The sequence below is a fragment of the Bufo gargarizans genome, chromosome 10, assembly GCF_014858855.1.
Source record: "Bufo gargarizans isolate SCDJY-AF-19 chromosome 10, ASM1485885v1, whole genome shotgun sequence".
NCBI classification, from domain to species: domain Eukaryota; kingdom Metazoa; phylum Chordata; class Amphibia; order Anura; family Bufonidae; genus Bufo; species Bufo gargarizans.
The window spans coordinates 532,783-552,670 of NC_058089.1; the positions used below are offsets into that span (position 1 = coordinate 532,783).

General features: G+C 50.1%; 1 protein-coding gene across 1 annotated transcript; it reads left to right on the plus strand.

The window, feature by feature from the left end:
• The first annotated feature begins 1,052 nt into the window (after positions 1-1,052).
• LYVE1 (lymphatic vessel endothelial hyaluronan receptor 1) lies at positions 1,053-14,121 on the plus strand. The gene is made up of 6 exons (XM_044270783.1): positions 1,053-1,209; positions 8,987-9,158; positions 9,276-9,418; positions 10,108-10,467; positions 10,968-11,046; positions 13,003-14,121. The coding sequence occupies exons 1-6, from the start codon at positions 1,131-1,133 to the stop codon at positions 13,178-13,180; spliced, it is 1,011 nt and encodes a 336-aa protein (XP_044126718.1). The 5' UTR covers positions 1,053-1,130; the 3' UTR covers positions 13,181-14,121.
• The last annotated feature ends 5,767 nt before the right edge of the window (positions 14,122-19,888 follow it).

Genomic DNA, 19,888 nt, shown 5'->3' on the forward strand with positions numbered 1-19,888 from the left:
ATAATACTGCCTCCTATGTACAAGAATATAACTACTATAATACTGCTCCTATGTACAAGAATATAACTATATACTGCTCCTATGTACAAGAATATAACTACTATAATACTGCTCCTATGTACAAGAATATAACTACTATAATACTGCTCCTATGTACAAGAATATAACTACTATAATACTGCTCCTATGTACAAGAATATAACTACTATAATACTGCTCCTATGTACAAGAATATAACTACTATAATACTGCCTCCTATGTACAAGAATATAACTACTATAATACTGCTCCTATGTACAAGAATATAACTACTATAATACTGCTCCTATGTACAAGAATATAACTCTATAATACTGCTCCTATGTACAAGATATAACTACTATAATACTGCTCCTATGTACAGAATATAACTACTATAATACTGCTCCTATGTACAAGAATATAACGCTATAATACTGCCTCCTATGTACAAGAATATAACTACTATAATACTGCCTCCTATGTACAGGAATATAACTACTATAATACTGCTCCTATGTACAAGTATATACCTACTATAATACTGCTCCTATGTACAAGAATATAACTACTATAATACTGCTCCTATGTACAGGAATATAACTGCTATAATACAGCTCCTATGTACAAGAATATAACTACTATAATACTGCTCCTATGTACAAGAATATAACTACTATAATACTGCTCCTGTGTACAGGAATATAACTACTATAATACTGCTCCTATGTACAGGAATATAACTACTATAATACTGCTCCTGTGTACAGGAATATAACTACTATAATACTGCTCCTATGTATGATGGCAGCAGTATAAGTGCAGATACTACAGACATATAGGGGATGCAGGGTGTTTGTGGGGTGGAGGTGACCCGGGGGTAATAAATCAGCGTTATTTACACGCTCTCTTCCTCGGTTTGCTGTTATCGCGCTTCCTCAGTTCTCCGTCTGATTCAGCATTAGTGCAGTTTTCCAGACATCTGTCCTCGCTGTGGATCGGGGGCTCAGACGTCAGGAGTTTCCACCCATTGTCCTGGCAGTTCTTTCTTCTCCTGGACCTTCCTTCACACAGAGTGGATCAGCAGCAGAGTGCGGACCCCCGGCCAGGAGATGTCTGCTCACTTTGGGGTCCTGCTCCTGTGCCTCGTCCTTGGGGACTATTTGTCGGCCTCGTCTGTAGATGTCAGTGGTAGGTATTCTGATACCACAATGGGGGGGGGGGGGGGGGGAGCCGTGGGGGTCTGGACCAGAAGAGTAACCAACGACGCAACCATGGATGATGGTGGAGGTAGTACCCAGGTATAATTTCCCATCTCAACGACCACAGCATCCAAACTGAATTACTGCAGACACTTTCTAGAGGATCGTACTGTGGGTGGCTTGTAGTTCTCTATGTATAGAGTATAATTGAATTGTATTATGGTCATGTTAGGGGTTGTAGTGTTCTCTGTATAAATTATAGAATATTTGTTTGGTGGTCACATGTCCAGTGGTCAGGTTTTATTGGGGGTTGTAGTGTTCTATGTATATGGTAAAATAGAATTGTATTATGGTGATGTCCTGAGGTGGGATCATGTTAGGAGTCGTAGTGCCCTATGTATACAGTATAATAGAATTGTATTATGGTCATGTCCTGTGGTTGGAGCATGTTGGGGGTTGTAGTGTTCTTTGGATAAATTATACTGCGCAACAATGATTGTGCTACTGAGAGAAAACCGCGTGATTTATGCTACAATGAGCGCGCCGATTCCAAATAGGAACTCGGAATTTTCCATGAAATGTCTAGATTTTAACCCCTTTTGTTTTTCACGCTCCGCCTTCCCATAGTCCTAACTTTTTTCTTTTTCCACTCACATTGCCTTATGAGGGCTTATTTTTTGCGGGACAAGTTGTATTTTCTAATGGCACCATTTACGGTTGCATATCATGTAGATTGCAAACGGGGTAGAATTCTGAAAAAAGGCAATTCTGATAAAGGTTTTTATTTTTTACACTGAACACTATGCGGTAAAATTGACCTGCTATCTCCTTTCTCCGGGTCAGTTCGGTTACAACGACACCACACTTGTATCATTTTTCTTGCGTTTTAATACTGAAAAAAAAATAAAAGTAAGCCTTTGAGGAAAAAGAAATACATTGTTACCACCATATTGTGGCCCTATAACAGTTTAGTAGCCATGTGTACGGGGCGGTGCGGGGGCTCATTATTCGCGGGACGATTGGTTCTTTTCAATGATAGCAGTTGACTTGTGTGCGAATTTTTGATCACTTTTTATAAAAATAATATTGGGTAGTTGAAGTGACAAAAAATGGCAAATTGGCTGTTTTCATTTTTTTCCCATTACGCCATTTGCCGTATGCCATTAATATTGTTATATTTTAATAGTATCGGCATTTTCGCACGCGGCGATGCCCATGGTGTTTATTTATTTTTTTATTAAGTATTTTTATTTTAAGGAAAGGGTGGTGATTTGAATTTTTTAATTTTTTTTATATTTGCAAAAACTTTTTCTTACTTTTTTTTACATCACCTTGGGTGACAATAACTGGCGATTAGATTGCCTATTGTGGCCATTGATGTCTGTATAGACCCCATTGAACAGTTCATTTGCACTGTACAATGCTGCCACCTGGTGGCCTGTATTGGTATAGTCATCTAATGGGCACCGAAGCCTGCTGGAGGCTTCAGCCTATTAGACCAATGTAACAGGTTCCACGATCTCAGCCGGGGAACGCTGTCACCGGAGCAGAAGTGCGTGACTACCACTTCCGGACTATGCAGAAGCAGGTGTCACATTTGACCACGGCATCTGAAAGGGAAAATGTATGCCTTATGGCTGATCACATACATGTGCCGCGGGTCTCTATTTAAAATTGCAGAAACCCAACTGTTATGGCACCCGCTGAACGTGCGAGTGGGCGCCATGTTTGGGGACTGTACTTCCACTGTACATGTAGGTCCTTGAGGGTTAGGGATTAAAGGGGTTAAGTTATACATGCAAAGCCTATTCAGTTATACTATTAGTGTGTTATATTGGGGATATTCCAGTGGACATGTCCGGACGCCCTCAGGCTGATGTCAGCAGTAAGTATATAGGGCAGGCTGGACAGATTTGGATAAAGTGATCTGTTACAGCGCTATCAGTTTTGAAACTTAAGATGGATTAACACGAATGTGTTAACGATTCAGACAATTTCTGCTACATGTGTGGCAAATGCACGACTTCTGATCTGACAGAGCGAGTGCAGCTCAGGATGCGTTTGTGCTCGTAGTGCAGAACTTCCTTGGGAACAGACGAGCTGCAGACTCTGCTGAACTAGTAGACAACCTGCTTACAGCACATGAACAACTTGGCTGCCGGATGTCAGTGAAATTGCATTTCTTACATTCCCAACTTGACTTTTTCCCACCCAATTTGGGACATGTAAGTGACGAACATGGAGAGCGGTTCCATAAAGATATTTCTACAATGGAGAACAGGTATCAAGGCCACGGGAATCCCAACATGATGGCGACTACTGCTCGGTTTTGCAACGGGAAAATATGACCGTTCACAAACGCAGAAGCCTGAAGCCCTTGTAGCAGCACTGGGCCTCGCTCAAGTCGGACGCTTAAACTGAAAAACAAGACTTTTTGAAATGTTGTTATTCCATTACATTTTCATACACTGTTTACTGCACAAACCTTGATGTAGATCAGGGAATTGTTGGAGTAAAACTCATTCGGTGCGCCATTCATTTAGGCATACTTATACACAGCAGCACTTAAACCTATTGTGACTTCGGATTTGTAATCCGCACACTCGATTTAGTATGGGACAAATGGTTTTTGCCCAGTAGCAGACGAAAAGTATTTTTTTTGTTGCGTGGTGTTATAGTAGAATTTTTTGATGATCTCATGTTCAGTGGTCAGATTATGTTGGGTATTGTAGTTCTCTATATAATGAGTATAATGGAATTTTATTATGATCATATTCTGCAGTTAGGCCATGTTGGGGGTTGTAGTTCTCTATGCATAGCGTATAATAGAATTGTATTATGGTTATGTCCTGAGGTGGGGTCATGATAGGAGTTGTAGTGCTCTATACAGTGGATATAAAAAGTCTACACACCCCTGTATAAATGTCAGGCTTCTGTGCTGTAAGAAAGAGAAAGATAAATCATTTCAGAACTTTTCCCCCCTTTAATGTGACCTATAAACCGTACAACTCAATGGAAAAACAAACTGAAATCTTTTAGGTGGAGGGAAGGAAAAAAAAAAAAAACCTAAAACAATGTAGTTGCATAAGTGTGCACACCCTTTTATAACTGGGGATGTCGCTGTGAAGCAATCACATTCACAATCCTGTTAGATAGCAGTCCGCAGACACCGGCCGTCATGTAAAGGGCCTCTGATTAACCCCTGATGAAGCTCCGCTGCTCTAGTTGGTCTTTCCTGAAGTTTCCTTAGTCTCTTCCCACAGCAGAAGCCACGGTCCACAGAGAGCTTCCAAAGCATCAGAGGGGTCTCATTGTTAGAAGGGATCAGTCAGGAGAAGCTAACAAAAGAATTTCCAAGGCATTAGATATACCATGGAACACAGTGGAGACAGTCATCATCAAGTGGAGGAAATATGGCCCAACAGTGACATCACCAAGAACTGGACGTCCCTCCAAAACTGATGAAAAGACGAGAAGAAAACTGGTCTGGGAGACTACCAAGAGGCCGACAGCAACATTACAGGAGCTGCAGGAATCTCTGGCCAGTCCTGGCTGTGTGGTCCATGTGACAACCATATCCCGTATTCTTCATATGTCTGGGCTATGGGGTAGAGGGGCAAGACGAAAGCCTTTCCTTACCAAGAAAAACATCCAAGCCGGGCGACATTCTGCAAATACACATCTGAAGTCTCCCAGAAGCCTGTGGGAAAAGGAGTTATGTTCTGATGAAACCAAGGTTGGACTTTTTGGCCATAATTCCAAAAGATATGTTTGGCCCAAAAACAACCCTGCACATCACCAGAAGGACCCCATCCCCACAGTGAAGCCTGGTGGTGGCAGCGTCATGCCAAGGGGCTGTTCTTCTTCAGCTGGAACTGGGGCCTTAGTTAAGCTAGAGGGGGTTCTGAACAGGTCCAAATACCAGTCAATATTGGCCCAAAACCTTCAGGCTTCTGCTAGAAAGCTGAACATGAAGAGGAACTACATCTCTCAGCATGACAACGACCCAAAGCATCCATCCAAATCAACCAAGGAATGGCTTCACCAGAAGAAGATGAAAGTTTTGGAAAGGCCCAGCCAGAGCCCAGACCTGAGTCCGAGTGACAATCTGTGTGGTGATCTGAAGAGGGCTGGGCCCAGGAGATGCCCTCGCAATCTGTGGGGTGATCGAAAGATGCCCTCGCAATCTGTGGGGTGATCTGAAGAGGGCCGTGCCCAGGAGATGCCCTCGCAATCTGTGGGGTGATCTGAAGAGGGCCGTGCCCAGGAGATGCCCTCGCAATCTGTGGGGTGATCTGAAGAGGGCTGTGCCCAGGAGATGCCCTCGCAATCTGTGGGGTGATCTGAAGAGGGCTGTGCCCAGGAGATGCCCTCGCAATCTGTGGGGTGATCTGAAGAAGGCTGTGCCCAGGAGATGCCCTCGCAATCTGTGGGGTGATCTGAAGAGGGCTGTGCCCAGGAGATGCCCTCGCAATCTGTGGGGTGATCTGAAGAGGGCTGTGCCCAGGAGATGCCCTCGCAATCTGTGGGGTGATCTGAAGAAGGCTGTGCCCAGGAGATGCCCTCGCAATCTGTGGGGTGATCTGAAGAAGGCTGTGCCCAGGAGAGACTCTCGCAATCTGTGGGGTGATCTGAAGCGGGCTGTGCCCAGGAGATGCCCTCGCAGTCCGTGGGTTGATCTGAAGAGGGCCGTGCCCAGGAGATGCCCTCGCAATCTGTGGGGTGATCTGAAGAGGGCCGTGCCCAGGAGATGCCCTGCAATCTGTGGGGTGATCTGAAAAGGACCGTGCCCAGGTGATGCCCTCGCAATCTGTGGGGTGATCTGAAGAGGGCCGTGCCCAGGAGATGCCCTCGCAATCTGTGGGGTGATCTGAAGAGGGCTGTGCCCAGGAGATGCCCTCGCAATCTGTGGGGTGATCTGAAGAGGGCCGTGCCCAGAAGATGCCCTCGCAATCAGTGGGGTGATCTGAAGAGGGCCGTGCCCAGGAGATGCCCTCGCAATCTGTGGGGTGATCTGAAGAGGGCCGTGCCCAGGAGATGCCCCGCAATCTGTGGGGTGATCTGAAGAGGGCTGTGCCCAGAAGATGCCCTCACAATCTGTGGGGTGATCTGAAGAGGGCCGTGCCCTGGAGATGCCCTCGCAATCTGTGGGGTGATCTGAAGAGGGCTGTGCCCAGGAGATGCCCTCGCAATCTGTGGGGTGATCTGAAGAGGGCCGTGCCCAGGAGATGCCCTCACAATCTGTGGGGTGATCTGAAGAGGGCTGTGCCTAGGAGATGCCCTCGCAATCTGTGGGGTGATCTGAAGAGGGCTGTGCCCAGAAGATACCCTCGCAATCTGTGGGGTGATCTGAAGAAGGCTGTGCCCAGGAGATGCCCTCGCAGTCTGACAGATTTGGAGGGTTTCTGCAAAGAAGTCACAATGTGCCATGCTGATAGACTCGGACCCAAAAGACTGAGTGCTGGAATAACTTCAAAAGGGGCTTCAACAAAGTATTAGTTTAAGGGTGTGCACACTTATGCAACCGCATTATTTTAGTTTTTTTTTTTCCTTCCCTCCACCTAAAAGATTTCAGTTTGTTTTCCCATCAGTTGTACAGTTAATAGGTCACATGAAAGGTGGAAAAAGTTCTGAAATGATTTATCTTTTTTACATCACAGAAACCTGACATTTATACAGGGGTGTGTAGACTTTTTTTTTACCCACTGTATATACAGTAGTTGTATTATGTTCTGTGGTTGGGTTATGTTGGGAGTTGTAGTGGTCTATGTATACAGTATAATAGAATTGTATTATGGTGATGTCCTGCAGTGGGGTTATGTTGGGTGTTGTAGTTCTCTATGTATAGAGTATAATAGAATTGTATTATAGTCATGTTAGGGGTTGTAGTGTTTTATGTATAAATGATAGAATAATTGTTTGATGGGCACATGTCCAGTGGTCAGGACATGTTGGGAGTAGTAGTAGCTTGCACACTGTGCCATAAAAACAATATCCAGTGCTTTTACGGAGGATTCCTGTCTTCACCCTGGACTTTGACACTTTTATTGCTGAATCAGAGTGAATGTGAGGATTTTCTGAGTGGATCGGCAGGATAACTAATTAACCGTCCCCTGAGGGGGATCGGCGATTGTTCTCATCTCCATCCCCTGCCTGGTACTCTTCACAGTCGATGACTCCGCACAGGTCACCTCGCCAGGAGTCGAGACTGTGAAAACCAACAGGCTGCTCCAGTAATAGTCTTATTAGGCTTGTAGGCTGAGAAGGTGCCCAGGAGACCAAGGACACCGCTCCATTAAGCACTTCATACTGTATGTAGATCCATAGAGAAGGGTGCCGTGGTGCTATGCCTGGGAAGGTGCCCAGGAGACCAAGGACACAGCTCCATGAAGCACTTCATACTGTATGTAGATCCATAGAAGAAGGGTGCCGTGGTGCTATGCCTGGGAAGGTGCCCAGGAGACCAAGGACACAGCTCCATGAGGCCTGATGCACTTCATACTGTATGTAGATCCATAGAAGAAGGGTGCCATGGTGCTATGCCTGGGAAGGTGCCCAGGAGACCAAGGACACAGCTCCATGAGGCCTGATGCACTTCATACTGTATGTAGATCCATAGAAGGGTGCCATGGTGCTATGCCTGGGAAGGTGCCCAGGAGACCAAGGACACAGCTCCATGAGGCCTGATGCACTTCATACTGTATGTAGATCCATAGAAGAAGGGTGCCATGGTGCTATGCCTGGGAAGGTGCCCAGGAGACCAAGGACACAGCTCCATGATGCACTTCATACTGTATGTAGATCCATAGAAGAAGGGTGCCGTGGTGCTATGCCTGGGAAGGTGCCCAGGAGACCAAGGACACAGCTCCATGAAGCACTTCATACTGTATGTAGATCCATAGAAGGGTGCCATGGTGCTATGCCTGGGAAGGTGCCCAGGAGACCAAGGACACAGCTCCATGAGGCCTGATGCACTTCATACTGTATGTAGATCCATAGAAGAAGGGTGCCATGGTGCTATGCCTGGGAAGGTGCCCAGGAGACCAAGGACACAGCTCCATGAGGCCTGATGCACTTCATACTGTATGTAGATCCATAGAAGGGTGCCATGGTGCTATGCCTGGGAAGGTGCCCAGGAGACCAAGGACACAGCTCCATGAGGCACTTCATACTGTATGTAGATCCATAGAAGGGTGCCATGGTGCTATGCCTGGGAAGGTGCCCAGGAGACCATCAGCTCTAGAGTAAATGATTCAAGCCTGAGGGGGACATGCGGGGCAGAGAGGATTTACGGATACGCAGCTCCACAATCATCTTCTGTAGCTAAAAAGAGACAAGACATCCCTATATCGTAGGGAATTGCTGTTTAAGCAACATTTCAAGGTACAGTTTTTCCCATTTGACATAAATTGTGAAATGAACGGTTCTGCAGCTTTCCAATAGACTTTGTACTGCAATTTCCCACTACTTTCACGAGTTCTGCTTGCTGTCAGTGAATGGGAACATTTCAGATCTGAGGATTTGCCTCTGGTCTAGACAATACATCGGGAGCTCCGATCTCTCCAGTCCTGATGGTTTGCTGCAATGTATCAGTGCAGGGAGCATGGATCGGTTTGGAGTCCAGGGATGAGGGTTATTCAGTGCAGCTCTGTTCAGAAAACGAAATACTTGCACCGATCTGTTAACCCCATGATGACACAATCCTAGTGATCGCTTTTAACCTGTCACGTGCTGTACACCTTCATCAATCATTCTGTCCCTTCCAGAACTTACACAATCAAAATGCAGAATAGCCGGCGTGGTCCTGGTGGAGAATCAAGACCGCTCCAAGAAATTTAACTTTACGATGGCGGAAGATGCGTGCCAGGCGCTGGGGCTACAGCTTGCCAGCGAGGCTCAGGTGGAGAAGGCCAAGGGATATGGATATGAGACGTGCAGGTAAGTCCTGGGTCGCCCCATCAATCCATATTCTGTAGCTATACACTGTTCATCCTAAATTCAAGAATAGAACTCCAGAGAGCTACAGTAAAGACTGACACTCTCCATTCTCTGCAGCTTTGGATGGGTATTGGAAAAAGCTGGGGTGATTCCACGGATCCAAAATAACGAAAACTGTGGCAGGAACAAAACCGGGGTCATCACCTGGAAGGTGGAACTCCACAGAGTCGTCTTCAGCGCCTACTGCTTCAATGCCTCCGGTGAGTAAACTGGACTTGTATTATAGGGGGTCAGTATGGAGGGGGGGTGCAAGGTCAAGAGGCCCCCTTTACCTTTAGATACATGGCCACCTCTGATGTCCATGACCACCCTCTACATGTGACCCTACAGCCAAGTGATGTCCTCTCTGAATGTGGCCCTACACTCCAGGACTGTTCCTACGGTGGTCGCCATCTGCCTATAATCTCATGGACATTATACCGCCCTATGGCACCACTGAAAAAGAACCCACTGAGCTGACCCACAGTCTGAACGATGGTTCTCCAAGGACCAGGGCTGGTTAGAAGTTACCTGCCTCCACGAAAAGTATTGAAAGATTTCTCTTCAAGGGGGGCGTCACTGCAGCTTCTGGGGGTGCATGGGGTCCAGCTTATGAGAGAGGAACCAGGCGCTGGTTATATCCCCTTATTTCCTACAGGCGGCGCAGGAAGAAAGAGGAGACAGCACATAGGTTGGTTGCTAGAGATACGTTGTAGCAATCACCACCTAAGGGTCCATATGGTTGTTAGGCAGCGGGTCCATAGCAACCAAATTGTCTGAGATTAGGCAGGACTACCACTGATCTGAAGTCAGAAAAGGGTCCTCAGACATTAAGGTAAAGGGCACCACCATGGAGCTGCCACTCACTTAGTGCCACCCTTTCCATTCAATCTCCCATCATTTATTTCAGACGTCCGCATCAATTCCTGTAAGCCGGGACTGATGGTGACACAACCCCCGAGCACCGCAGTGGTGCCAACGTCCAGAGCCACCACGGCATCGAGCCGTCCAGAAACGGAATCCACCAGTCTAGAGGCGGAATCCACCAGTCTAGAAGCGGACACGCAGACGACGGCAGCACCGGCGTCCAGGCCGCACGTGACGACAATGACAGCCAAAGACTTGACGACATCATTGACCACAACACTGACGACACCAGCGATGACGCCGCGGTCCACCACGATAGAGCCAACGCCAGTGGCAGACACCGAACCACCCAACAAGCAGGAGAACCAGATGGCTCAAAAAACCGAAAGAGTCGTATTTGGAGGTACCCGAACCTTCAGGGCCGTACCCTCGCTGCATGCTAACGTGCAAAAATATAACAGCCTGACTTAAAGGGATTGTCCATGGTTACAAATATGTGGCTGCTTTCTTCCAAAAACAGTGCCACAACTGTCTACAGGTCGGATATGGTACTGCAGCTTCAACTGAGCGGAGCTGTAATACCGGACACCACCTGTGGACAGGCGTGGTGCTGTTTCAGGAAGACCCATTTACCTGCTCTGTAACATTTAAGAACATTTCCAATGCTTCACTTTCCTTAATCTTCTACTCCAGTCACTTCCAGAGCTGCGTTTACAGTTGTTTTACAGCTGCATTGACTCCAGCACCTGTCAGTCATGTGGTCTAGTATCAGAGCTCCCACAATGCATTGCTTGATAGTAACATGAAACCAGCAAAATTAGCATGCAGCTCTAGATGTGTTTGGAGCAGAAGACCTGCAGCGGATCAGGCGCTGGATTAACAAGGTTTTCCTCTCGTACACAGGCGTTCCGACGACGCTGCTCATTCTGGCGCTGCTGTTCTTTATAGCGGCCGTGGTCCTCGCCGTTTGCTATATCAAAAAGTAAGTTGAACCATTTTCTAAAATCACTTGGCACAAATTGCCCCGACATCCCCCAGGACGGCTCCCAGCCTCAGTCCTGAGGGTCAGACCCCAGACCAGAAACTTCTATTAAAGGGGGGCTCTGACCCCCGGCCATTAGCAGAGAAGACAGCGCTCGTTCTCTGCTCCGTTTTCCTGCAGAGACGAGCGGTGCAGTTACAGTATGGCGTCCACATTCACTTCTATGAGACGACGGTCTGTTTAAGTGATCAGTACAGAGCCGTCCATAGAAGTGAATGTGGACGCCATACTGTAACTACACTGCTCGTCTCTGCAGGAAAACGGAGCAGAGAACGAGCGCTGCCGCCTCTGCAAACAGCTGATCGTGAGGGTCATCAATAGTAAAAAGCGGAGAACCCCTTTAAGTAATGCCTGCCCAAGTGCTCTGTAGCTGCTGGTTCGTCACCCCGCCGGTTTGCTGCACCTCCATCAGCATTGTAGTGGACGGCGCTCCTCCCTGTAGAGCTGCTCCAATGGAGATTTCTGAAGTTTGAATGGGAATGTTATGGAGGCCACATGTGAAGAAAGAGCCCCAATAAGACCCCTAGATGAAAGCAGACCCCTCACTTACATCCCTGAACAAGACCCCAGATCCCTAAATGAATTCACACCAATAAGCTCCTGAGCTCCCCCTGGTGGTGGCCAGAATTGTATCACGTCCCTGGCTAGGATGCGGGGGATTTGGAGCAGTGTATCAGTGGCAGCCCCTGCAGTTATTTCAGGACTGGTTTGGTCGTGTTCACACAGCGCGCTCCCCAGCAGGTGAAGCTGTTTCGCCCCTCCAGTTATTTCAGGATGTTAATGGGCGCTGAGGTTTGGTCGTGTTCACACAGCGCGCTCCCCAGCAGGTGAAGCTGTTTTGCCCCTCCAGTTATTTCAGGATGTTAATGGGCGCTGAGGTTTAGCCGTGTTCACACAGTGCGCTCCCCAGCAGGTGAAGCTGTTTTGCCCCTCCAGTTATTTCAGGATGTTAATGGGCGCTGAGGTTTAGCCGTGTTCACACAGCGCGCTCCCCAGCAGGTGAAGCTGTTTCGCCCCTCCAGATATTTCAGGACATTAATGGGCGCTGAGGTTTGGTCGTGTTCATACAGCGCGCTCCCCAGCAGGTGAAGCTGTTTTGCCCCTCCAGTTATTTCAGGACATTAATGGGCGCTGAGGTTTGGCCGTGTTCACACAGCGCGCTCCCCAGCAGGTGAAGCTGTTTCGCCCCTCCAGATATTTCAGGACATTAATGGGAGCTGAGGTTTGGTCGTGTTCACACAGCGCGCTCCCCAGCAGGTAAAGCTGTTTCGCCCCTCCAGATATTTCAGGACATTAATGGGAGCTGAGGTTTGGTCGTGTTCACACAGCGCGCTCCCCAGCAGGTAAAGCTGTTTTGCCCCTCCAGATATTTCAGGACATTAATGGGAGCTGAGGTTTGGTCGTGTTCACACAGCGTGCTCCCCAGCAGGTGAAGCTGTTTCGCCCCTCCAGATATTTCAGGACATTAATGGGAGCTGAGGTTTGGTCGTGTTCACACAGCGCGCTCCCCAGCAGGTAAAGCTGTTTTGCCCCTCCAGATATTTCAGGACATTAATGGGAGCTGAGGTTTGGTCGTGTTCACACAGCGCGCTCCCCAGCAGGTGAAGCTGTTTTGCCCCTCCAGATATTTCAGGACATTAATGGGAGCTGAGGTTTGGTCGTGTTCATACAGCGCGCTCCCCAGCAGGTAAAGCTGTTTCGCCCCTCCAGTTATTTCAGGACATTAATGGGAGCTGAGGTTTGGTCGTGTTCACACAGCGCGCTCCCCAGCAGGTAAAGCTGTTTCGCCCCTCCAGATATTTCAGGACATTAATGGGCACCGAGGTTTGGTCGTGTTCACGCAGCGCGCTCCCCAGCAGGTGAAGCTGTTTCGTTCACGTTTGTTTCTCTCCTCAGATACAAAACTCATTTACTCTTCACCAAGAAGAAAAAGCAGAAGGAATGCGTGGAGGCCAAGGTGTTCAAGGACACGTCGGGCGCCGAAAACACGAAAGAGGAAGAGCGTCCCCCGAATGGAAAAGAGGCAGAGAGCCCATGGAAACCTACAGGAAACTCCATCGAGGCGGAGGTGTAATATCAGCAGAGAGATAAACTGCTCGCCCACTGGGCACCGCGCCCGCCGCGACGAAAAACAACAAACTGAGGCTCCAATGATTACATTCACCAGTATAAACCCCACCGCAGACCCAGAAGACCGGGGGATGGGCAGGGAGGTCCCCTTATAAATTATTGTCTCAGTAACAGCACTGGATTACACCGTACACTACTGCTCCTGTGATGTCACTTCCTGTTACCATTGCATCCCCAGGACACGCCCCTGATCCCTAATGAATATACATACTGAGAATATGATGGAGGTGACGTTGGCGGCAAGCAGAGATCTTGAAAATGTTGAGGAGCTGATACATACAGCATCGACACCTTTTGTGGTTTTTAAGTCATACCGAAGAATTAAAGGGGGACTACAGTAATATAATGTTGATGGGGGGGGGGGTTGTCACCGACGCCCTGATGTGGTTCTGTTTGATGACGATCCATATGTAAAGTGTGCAGTGACTGGCGGCTGTACCTCCAGCCGACGCCCAATCAGAACGCGGCTTACCTTCCCGGAGGATCAGGCGCTGTAGTGTTTGTCAGTAAAATCTTCCCCTTTATTAACGTAACATAAATCCATGTACAGACCAGTCCTTAACCATGCGGTAGGCTACGCGTCCTCGTCACTCAGATTGAGGTGGGAATAGGGAAATTTCAAGTCCCACCAACAACCCCAACCCCCACAGGAAGTAGGAGGTGGAGAGGTAACATCAAAAGCACCCCCCCCCCCTCCAAACCACCTGTTATAAAAGTCACATGTAGGTTATAAAGGTTGGTGTCAGGGCAACGCAGCCATAACGCAAAACCTAACCTAAGTTCACACTTGCTGACAAACCGCACCCGCCGACTCACGATGGAGAAACATGTATTTAAAAGAAAAAACGCACAATGTGAATAAAGACAAACACCACAATTGCAAAATTGGAATAAAATTTTTTAAAAATACAGCGGAGTCCACAAATGTACAATAGCGTTAAGCTTGACTGCCGCCATCTCTGATAGAAGTGCACAACCTGTGGGCACCTAGTATTAAGTGTAAGGCCCCTTTCACACTAGCGAGTTTTCCGTGTGGGTGCAACGCGTGAAGCGAACACATAGCAGCCGCACTGAATCCTGACCCAGTCATTTCAATGAGCGATGTTTTTTTTCCATGTATCAGTTCTGTGTTGCATGAAAATCGCAGCTCGTTCTATATTCTGCGTTTGTAGCCCTGGCCCCATAGAAGTGAATGGGGCTTCAGTGAAAAAAGCATCGCATCCGGAAACAAGTGCGGGCGAGATGCGTGTTTTACTGATGGTGACTGAGAGATGTTGTTTGTAAACCTTCAGTTTATAAACTGACTGAACTTGCTTGCAAAATGGTGCGAGTTTCACTGAACGCATCCGGAGCTGATCCGCCACGCTTGTGTGAACCCAGCCTCAAGGTCCGGTAAGCTTCTCTTAGAGAAACCGCTTTTTTACGGTCTCTCCCTCCGGGGGGAGCAGTGACTTTCTCAATGGCACAGAATGAATTCGCCCTGCGACTTGCGTGTGGAAGAAATGTTTTGACGCATCGGACACATTCAAAGCAGCAGGACTAGAAAGTTCTGGTAGTTCTACATGTTTCCTCATGGAGAAGAGCTCTCTGAGGATCTGAAGAAAGAATCATTGCTCTACATAAAGATGGCCGAGGCTATAAGAAGATTGTCACCACCCTGAACCTGAGCTGCAGCATGGTGGCCAAGACCATCCAGAAGACGGGTCCCATCAAAACAGACCCCGCCATGGTCGACCAAAGAAGCTGAGTGCACGAGCTCAGCGTCATATCCAGAGGTTGTATGAGTGCTGCCAGCATTGCTGCAGAAGTTACAGGGGTGGAGGGTCAGCCTGTCAGTGCTCAGCGTCATATCCAGAGGTTGTATGAGTGCTGCCAGCATTGCTGCAGAGGTTACAGGGGTGGAGGGTCAGCCTGTCAGTGCTCAGCGTCATATCCAGAGGTTGTATGAGTGCTGCCAGCATTGCTGCAGAAGTTACAGGGGTGGAGGGTCAGCCTGTCAGTGCTCAGCGTCATATCCAGAGGTTGTATGAGTGCTGCCAGCATTGCTGCAGAAGTTACAGGGGTGGAGGGTCAGCCTGTCAGTGCTCAGCGTCATATCCAGAGGCTGTATGAGTGCTGCCAGCATTGCTGCAGAGGGTACAGGAGTGGGGGGGTCAGCCTGTCAGTGATCAGCGTCATATCCAGAGGTTGTATGAGTGCTGCCAGCATTGCTGCAGAGGTTACAGGGGTGGGGGGTCAGCCTGTCAGTGCTCAGCGTCATATCCAGAGGTTGTATGAGTGCTGCCAGCATTGCTGCAGAAGTTACAGGGGTGGAGGGTCAGCCTGTCAGTGCTCAGCGTCATATCCAGAGGCTGTATGAGTGCTGCCAGCATTGCTGCAGAGGGTACAGGGGTGGGGGGGTCAGCCTGTCAGTGATCAGCGTCATATCCAGAGGTTGTATGAGTGCTGCCAGCATTGCTGCAGAGGTTACGGGGGTGGGGGTCAGCCTGTCAGTGCTCAGCGTCATATCCAGAGGTTGTATGAGTGCTGCCAGCATTGCTGCAGAGGTTACAGGGGGGGGGGGGGGGGGGGTCAGCCTGTCAGTGCTCAGCGTCATATCCAGAGGTTGTATGAGTGCTGCCAGCATTGCTGCAGAGGTTACAGAGGTGGGGGTCAGCCTGTCAGTGCTCAGCGTCATATCCAGAGGTTGTATGAGTGCTGCCAGCATTGCTGCAGAGGTTACAGAGGTGGGGGTCAGCCTGTCAGTGCTCAGCGTCATATCCAGAGGTTGTATGAGTGCTGCCAGCATTGCTGCAGAGGTTACAGGGGTGAGGGTCAGCCTGTCAGTGCTCAGCGTCATATCCAGAGGTTGTATGAGTGCTGCCAGCATTGCTGCAGAGGTTACAGGGGTGGGGGGGGGGGTCAGCCTGTCAGTGCTCAGCGTCATATACAGAGGTTGTATGAGTGCTGCCAGCATTGCTGCAGAGGTTACAGTGATGGGGGTCAGCCTGTCAGTGCTCAGCGTCATATCCAGAGGTTGTATGAGTGCTGCCAGCATTGCTGCAGAGGTTACAGGGGTGGGGGGTCAGCCTGTCAGTGCTCAGCGTCATATCCAGAGGTTGTATGAGTGCTGCCAGCATTGCTGCAGAGGTTACAGGGGTGGGGGGGGTCAGCCTGTCAGTGCTCAGTGTCATATCCAGAGGCTGTATGAGTGCTGCCAGCATTGCTGCAGAGGTTACAGGGGTGGGGGTCAGCCTGTCAGTGCTCAGCGTCATATCCAGAGGTTGTGTGAGTGCTGCCAGCATTGCTGCAGAGGTTACAGGGGTGGGGGGTCAGCCTGTCAGTGCTCAGTGTCATATCCAGAGGCTGTATGAGTGCTGCCAGCATTGCTGCAGAGGGTACAGGGGTGGGGGGGTCAGCCTGTCAGTGCTCAGCGTCATATCCAGAGGTTGTATGAGTGCTGCCAGCATTGCTGCAGAGGTTACAGAGGTGGGGGGTCAGCCTGTCAGTGCTCAGCGTCATATCCAGAGGTTGTATGAGTGCTGCCAGCATTGCTGCAGAGGTTACAGAGGTGGGGGTCAGCCTGTCAGTGCTCAGCGTCATATCCAGAGGTTGTACGAGTGCTGCCAGCATTACTGCAGAGGTTACAGAGGTGGGGGTCAGCCTGTCAGTGCTTAGCATCATATCCAGAGGTTATATGAGTGCTGCCACCATTGCTGCAGAGGTTACAGGGGTGGGGGGTCCCCCTGTCAGTGCTAAGCGTCATATCCAGAGGCTGTATGAGTGCTGCCACCATTACTGCAGAGGTTACAGGGGTGGAGGGGTCAGCCTGTCAGTGCTCAGCGTCATATCCAGAGGTTGTATGAGTGCTGCCAGCATTGCTGCAGAGGTTACAGGGGTGAGGGGTCAGCCTGTCAGTGCTCAGCGTCATATCCAGAGGTTGTATGAGTGCTGCCAGCATTGCTGCAGAGGTTACAGGTGTGTGTGTGGGGGGGTCAGCCTGTCAGTGCTTAGCGTCATATCCAAAGTTGTATAAGTGCTGCCAGCATTGCTGCAGAGGTTACAGGGGGGGGGGGGGGGTCAGCCTGTCAGTGCTCAGCGTCATATCCAAAGTTGTATAAGTGCTGCCAGCATTGCTGCAGAGGGTTACAGGTGGGGGGGGGCGGGGTCAGCCTGTCAGTGGCCTCAGCGTCATTATCCAGAGGTTTGTAATGAAGTGTGCCCAGCATTGCTTGCAGAGGTTACAGGGGGGGGGGGGGGGGGGGGGTCAGCCTGTCAGTGCTCAGCGTCATCCAGAGGTTGTATGAGTGCTGCCAGCAATTGCTGCAGAGGTTACAGGGGTGGGGGGTCAGCCTGTCAGGTGCTCAGTGGGTCAATATCCAGACGGCTGTTAAGTGCTGCCAGCATTGCTGCAGAGTTACAGGGGTGGGGGGTCAGCCTGTCAGTGCTCAGCGTCATATCCAGAGGTTGTTGAGTGCTGCCAGCATTGCTGCAGAGGTTACAGTGTGGGGGGGTCAGCCTGTCAGTGCTCAGCATCATATCCAGAGGTTGTATGAGTGCTGCCAGCATTGCTTGCAGAGGTTACGGGGTGGGGGTCAGCCCTGTCAGTGCTCAGCAGTGCATATCCAGAGGTTTGATTAGTGGCTGCCAGCATTGCTGCAGAGGTTACAGGGGTGGGGGGTTAGCCTGTCAGTGCTCAAGCTGTCAGATCCAAGAGGTTGTAGTGAGTGCTGCCAGCATTGCTGCAGAGGGTTACAGGGGTGGGGGCAGCCTGATCAGTGGCTCAGTGTCATATCCACGAGGTTGTATGAGTGACTGCCAGCATTGCTGCGAGGTTACAGGGTGTGGGGGGTCAGCCTGTCAGTGCTCAGCGTCATATCCAGAGTTGTATGAGTGCTGCCAGCATTGCTGCAGAGTGTTACAGGGGTGGTAGGGTCAGCCTGTCAGTGCTCAGCGTCATATCCATAGGTTGTATGAGTGCTTCCAGCATTGCTGCAGAGGTTACAGGGGTGGGGGTCAGCCTGTCAGTGCTCATCGTCATATCCAGAGGTGTATAGTGCTGCCAGCATTGCTGCAGAGGTTACAGGGGTGGGGGTCAGCCTGTCAGTGCTCAGTCGTCATATCCAGAGGTTGTATGATTGCTGCCAGCATTGCGTGCAGAGGTTACAGGGGTGGGGGTCAGCCTGTCAGTGCTCAGCGTCATATCCAGAGGTTGTATAAGTGCTGCCAGCATTGCTGCAGTAGGTACAGGGGTGGGGGGTCAGCCTGTCAGTGCTCAGCGTCATATCCAGAGTTTGTATGAGTGCTGCCAGCAGTTGCTGGCAGAGTTACAGGGGTGGGGGGGGGGGGGGGGGGGGGTAGGGGGGGTCAGCCTGTCAGCGCTCGACGTCATATCAAAGGCTGTATGAGTTCTGCCCAGCATTGCTGCAAGAGGGTTACAGGGGTGGGGGGGTCCAGCTGGTCAGTGCTCAGCACATATACAGAGGCTGTATGATTGCTGCCAGCAGTGCTGAGAGGTTACAGGGGGGGGTCAGCCTGTCAGTGCTCAGCGTCATATCCAGAGGTTGTATGAGTGCTGCCAGCATTGCTGCAGAGGTTACAGGGGTGGGGGTCAGCCTGTCAGTGCTCAGCGTCATATCCAGAGGTTGTATGAGTGCTGCCAGCATTGCTGCAGAGGTTACAGGGGGGGGTCAGCCTGTCAGTGCTCAGCGTCATATCCAGAGGTTGTATGAGTGCTGCCAGCATTGCTGCAGAGGTTACAGGGTGGGGGTCAGCCTGTCAGTGCTCAGCGTCATATCCAGAGGTTGTATGAGTGCTGCCAGCATTGCTGCAGAGGTTACAGGGTGGGGGGTCAGCCTGTCAGTGCTCAGCGTCATATCCAGAGGTGTATGAGTGCTGCCAGCATTGCTGCAGAGGTTACAGGGTGGGGGTCAGCCTGTCAGTGCTCAGCGTCATATCCAGAGGTTGTATGAGTGCTGCCAGCATTGCTGCAGAGGTTACAGGGGGGGGGGGTCAGCCTGTCAGTGCTCAGCGTCATATCCAGAGGTTGTATGAGTGCTGCCAGCATTGCTGCAGAGGTTACAGGGGTGGGGGTCAGCCTGTCAGTGCTCAGCGTCATATCCAGAGGTTGTATGAGTGCTGCCAGCATTGCTGCAGAGGTTACAGGGGTGGGGGGTCAGCCTGTCAGTGCTCAGCGTCATATCCAGAGGTTGTATGAGTGCTGCCAGCATTGCTGCAGAGGTTACAGGGGTGGGGGTCAGCCTGTCAGTGCTCAGCGTCATATCCAGAGGTTGTATGAGTGCTGCCAGCATTGCTGCAGAGGTTACAGGGGTGGGGGGTCAGCCTGTCAGTGCTCAGCTTCATATCCAGAGGTTGTATAGTGCTGCCAGCATTGCTGCAGAGGTTACAGGGTGGGGGTCAGCCTGTCAGTGCTCAGCGTCATATCCAGAGGTTTTATGAGTGCTGCCAGCATTGCTGCAGAGGTTACAGGGGGGGGGGGGGGTCAGCCTGTCAGTGCTCAGCGTCATATCCCGAGGCTGTATGAGTGCTGCCAGCATTGCTGCAGAGGTTACCTGGGGGTGGGGGGGGGGGTGGGGGGTCAGCCTGTCATGTGATCAGCGCATATCCAGAGGTTGTATGAGTGATGCCAGCATTGCTGCAGAGGTTACAGGGG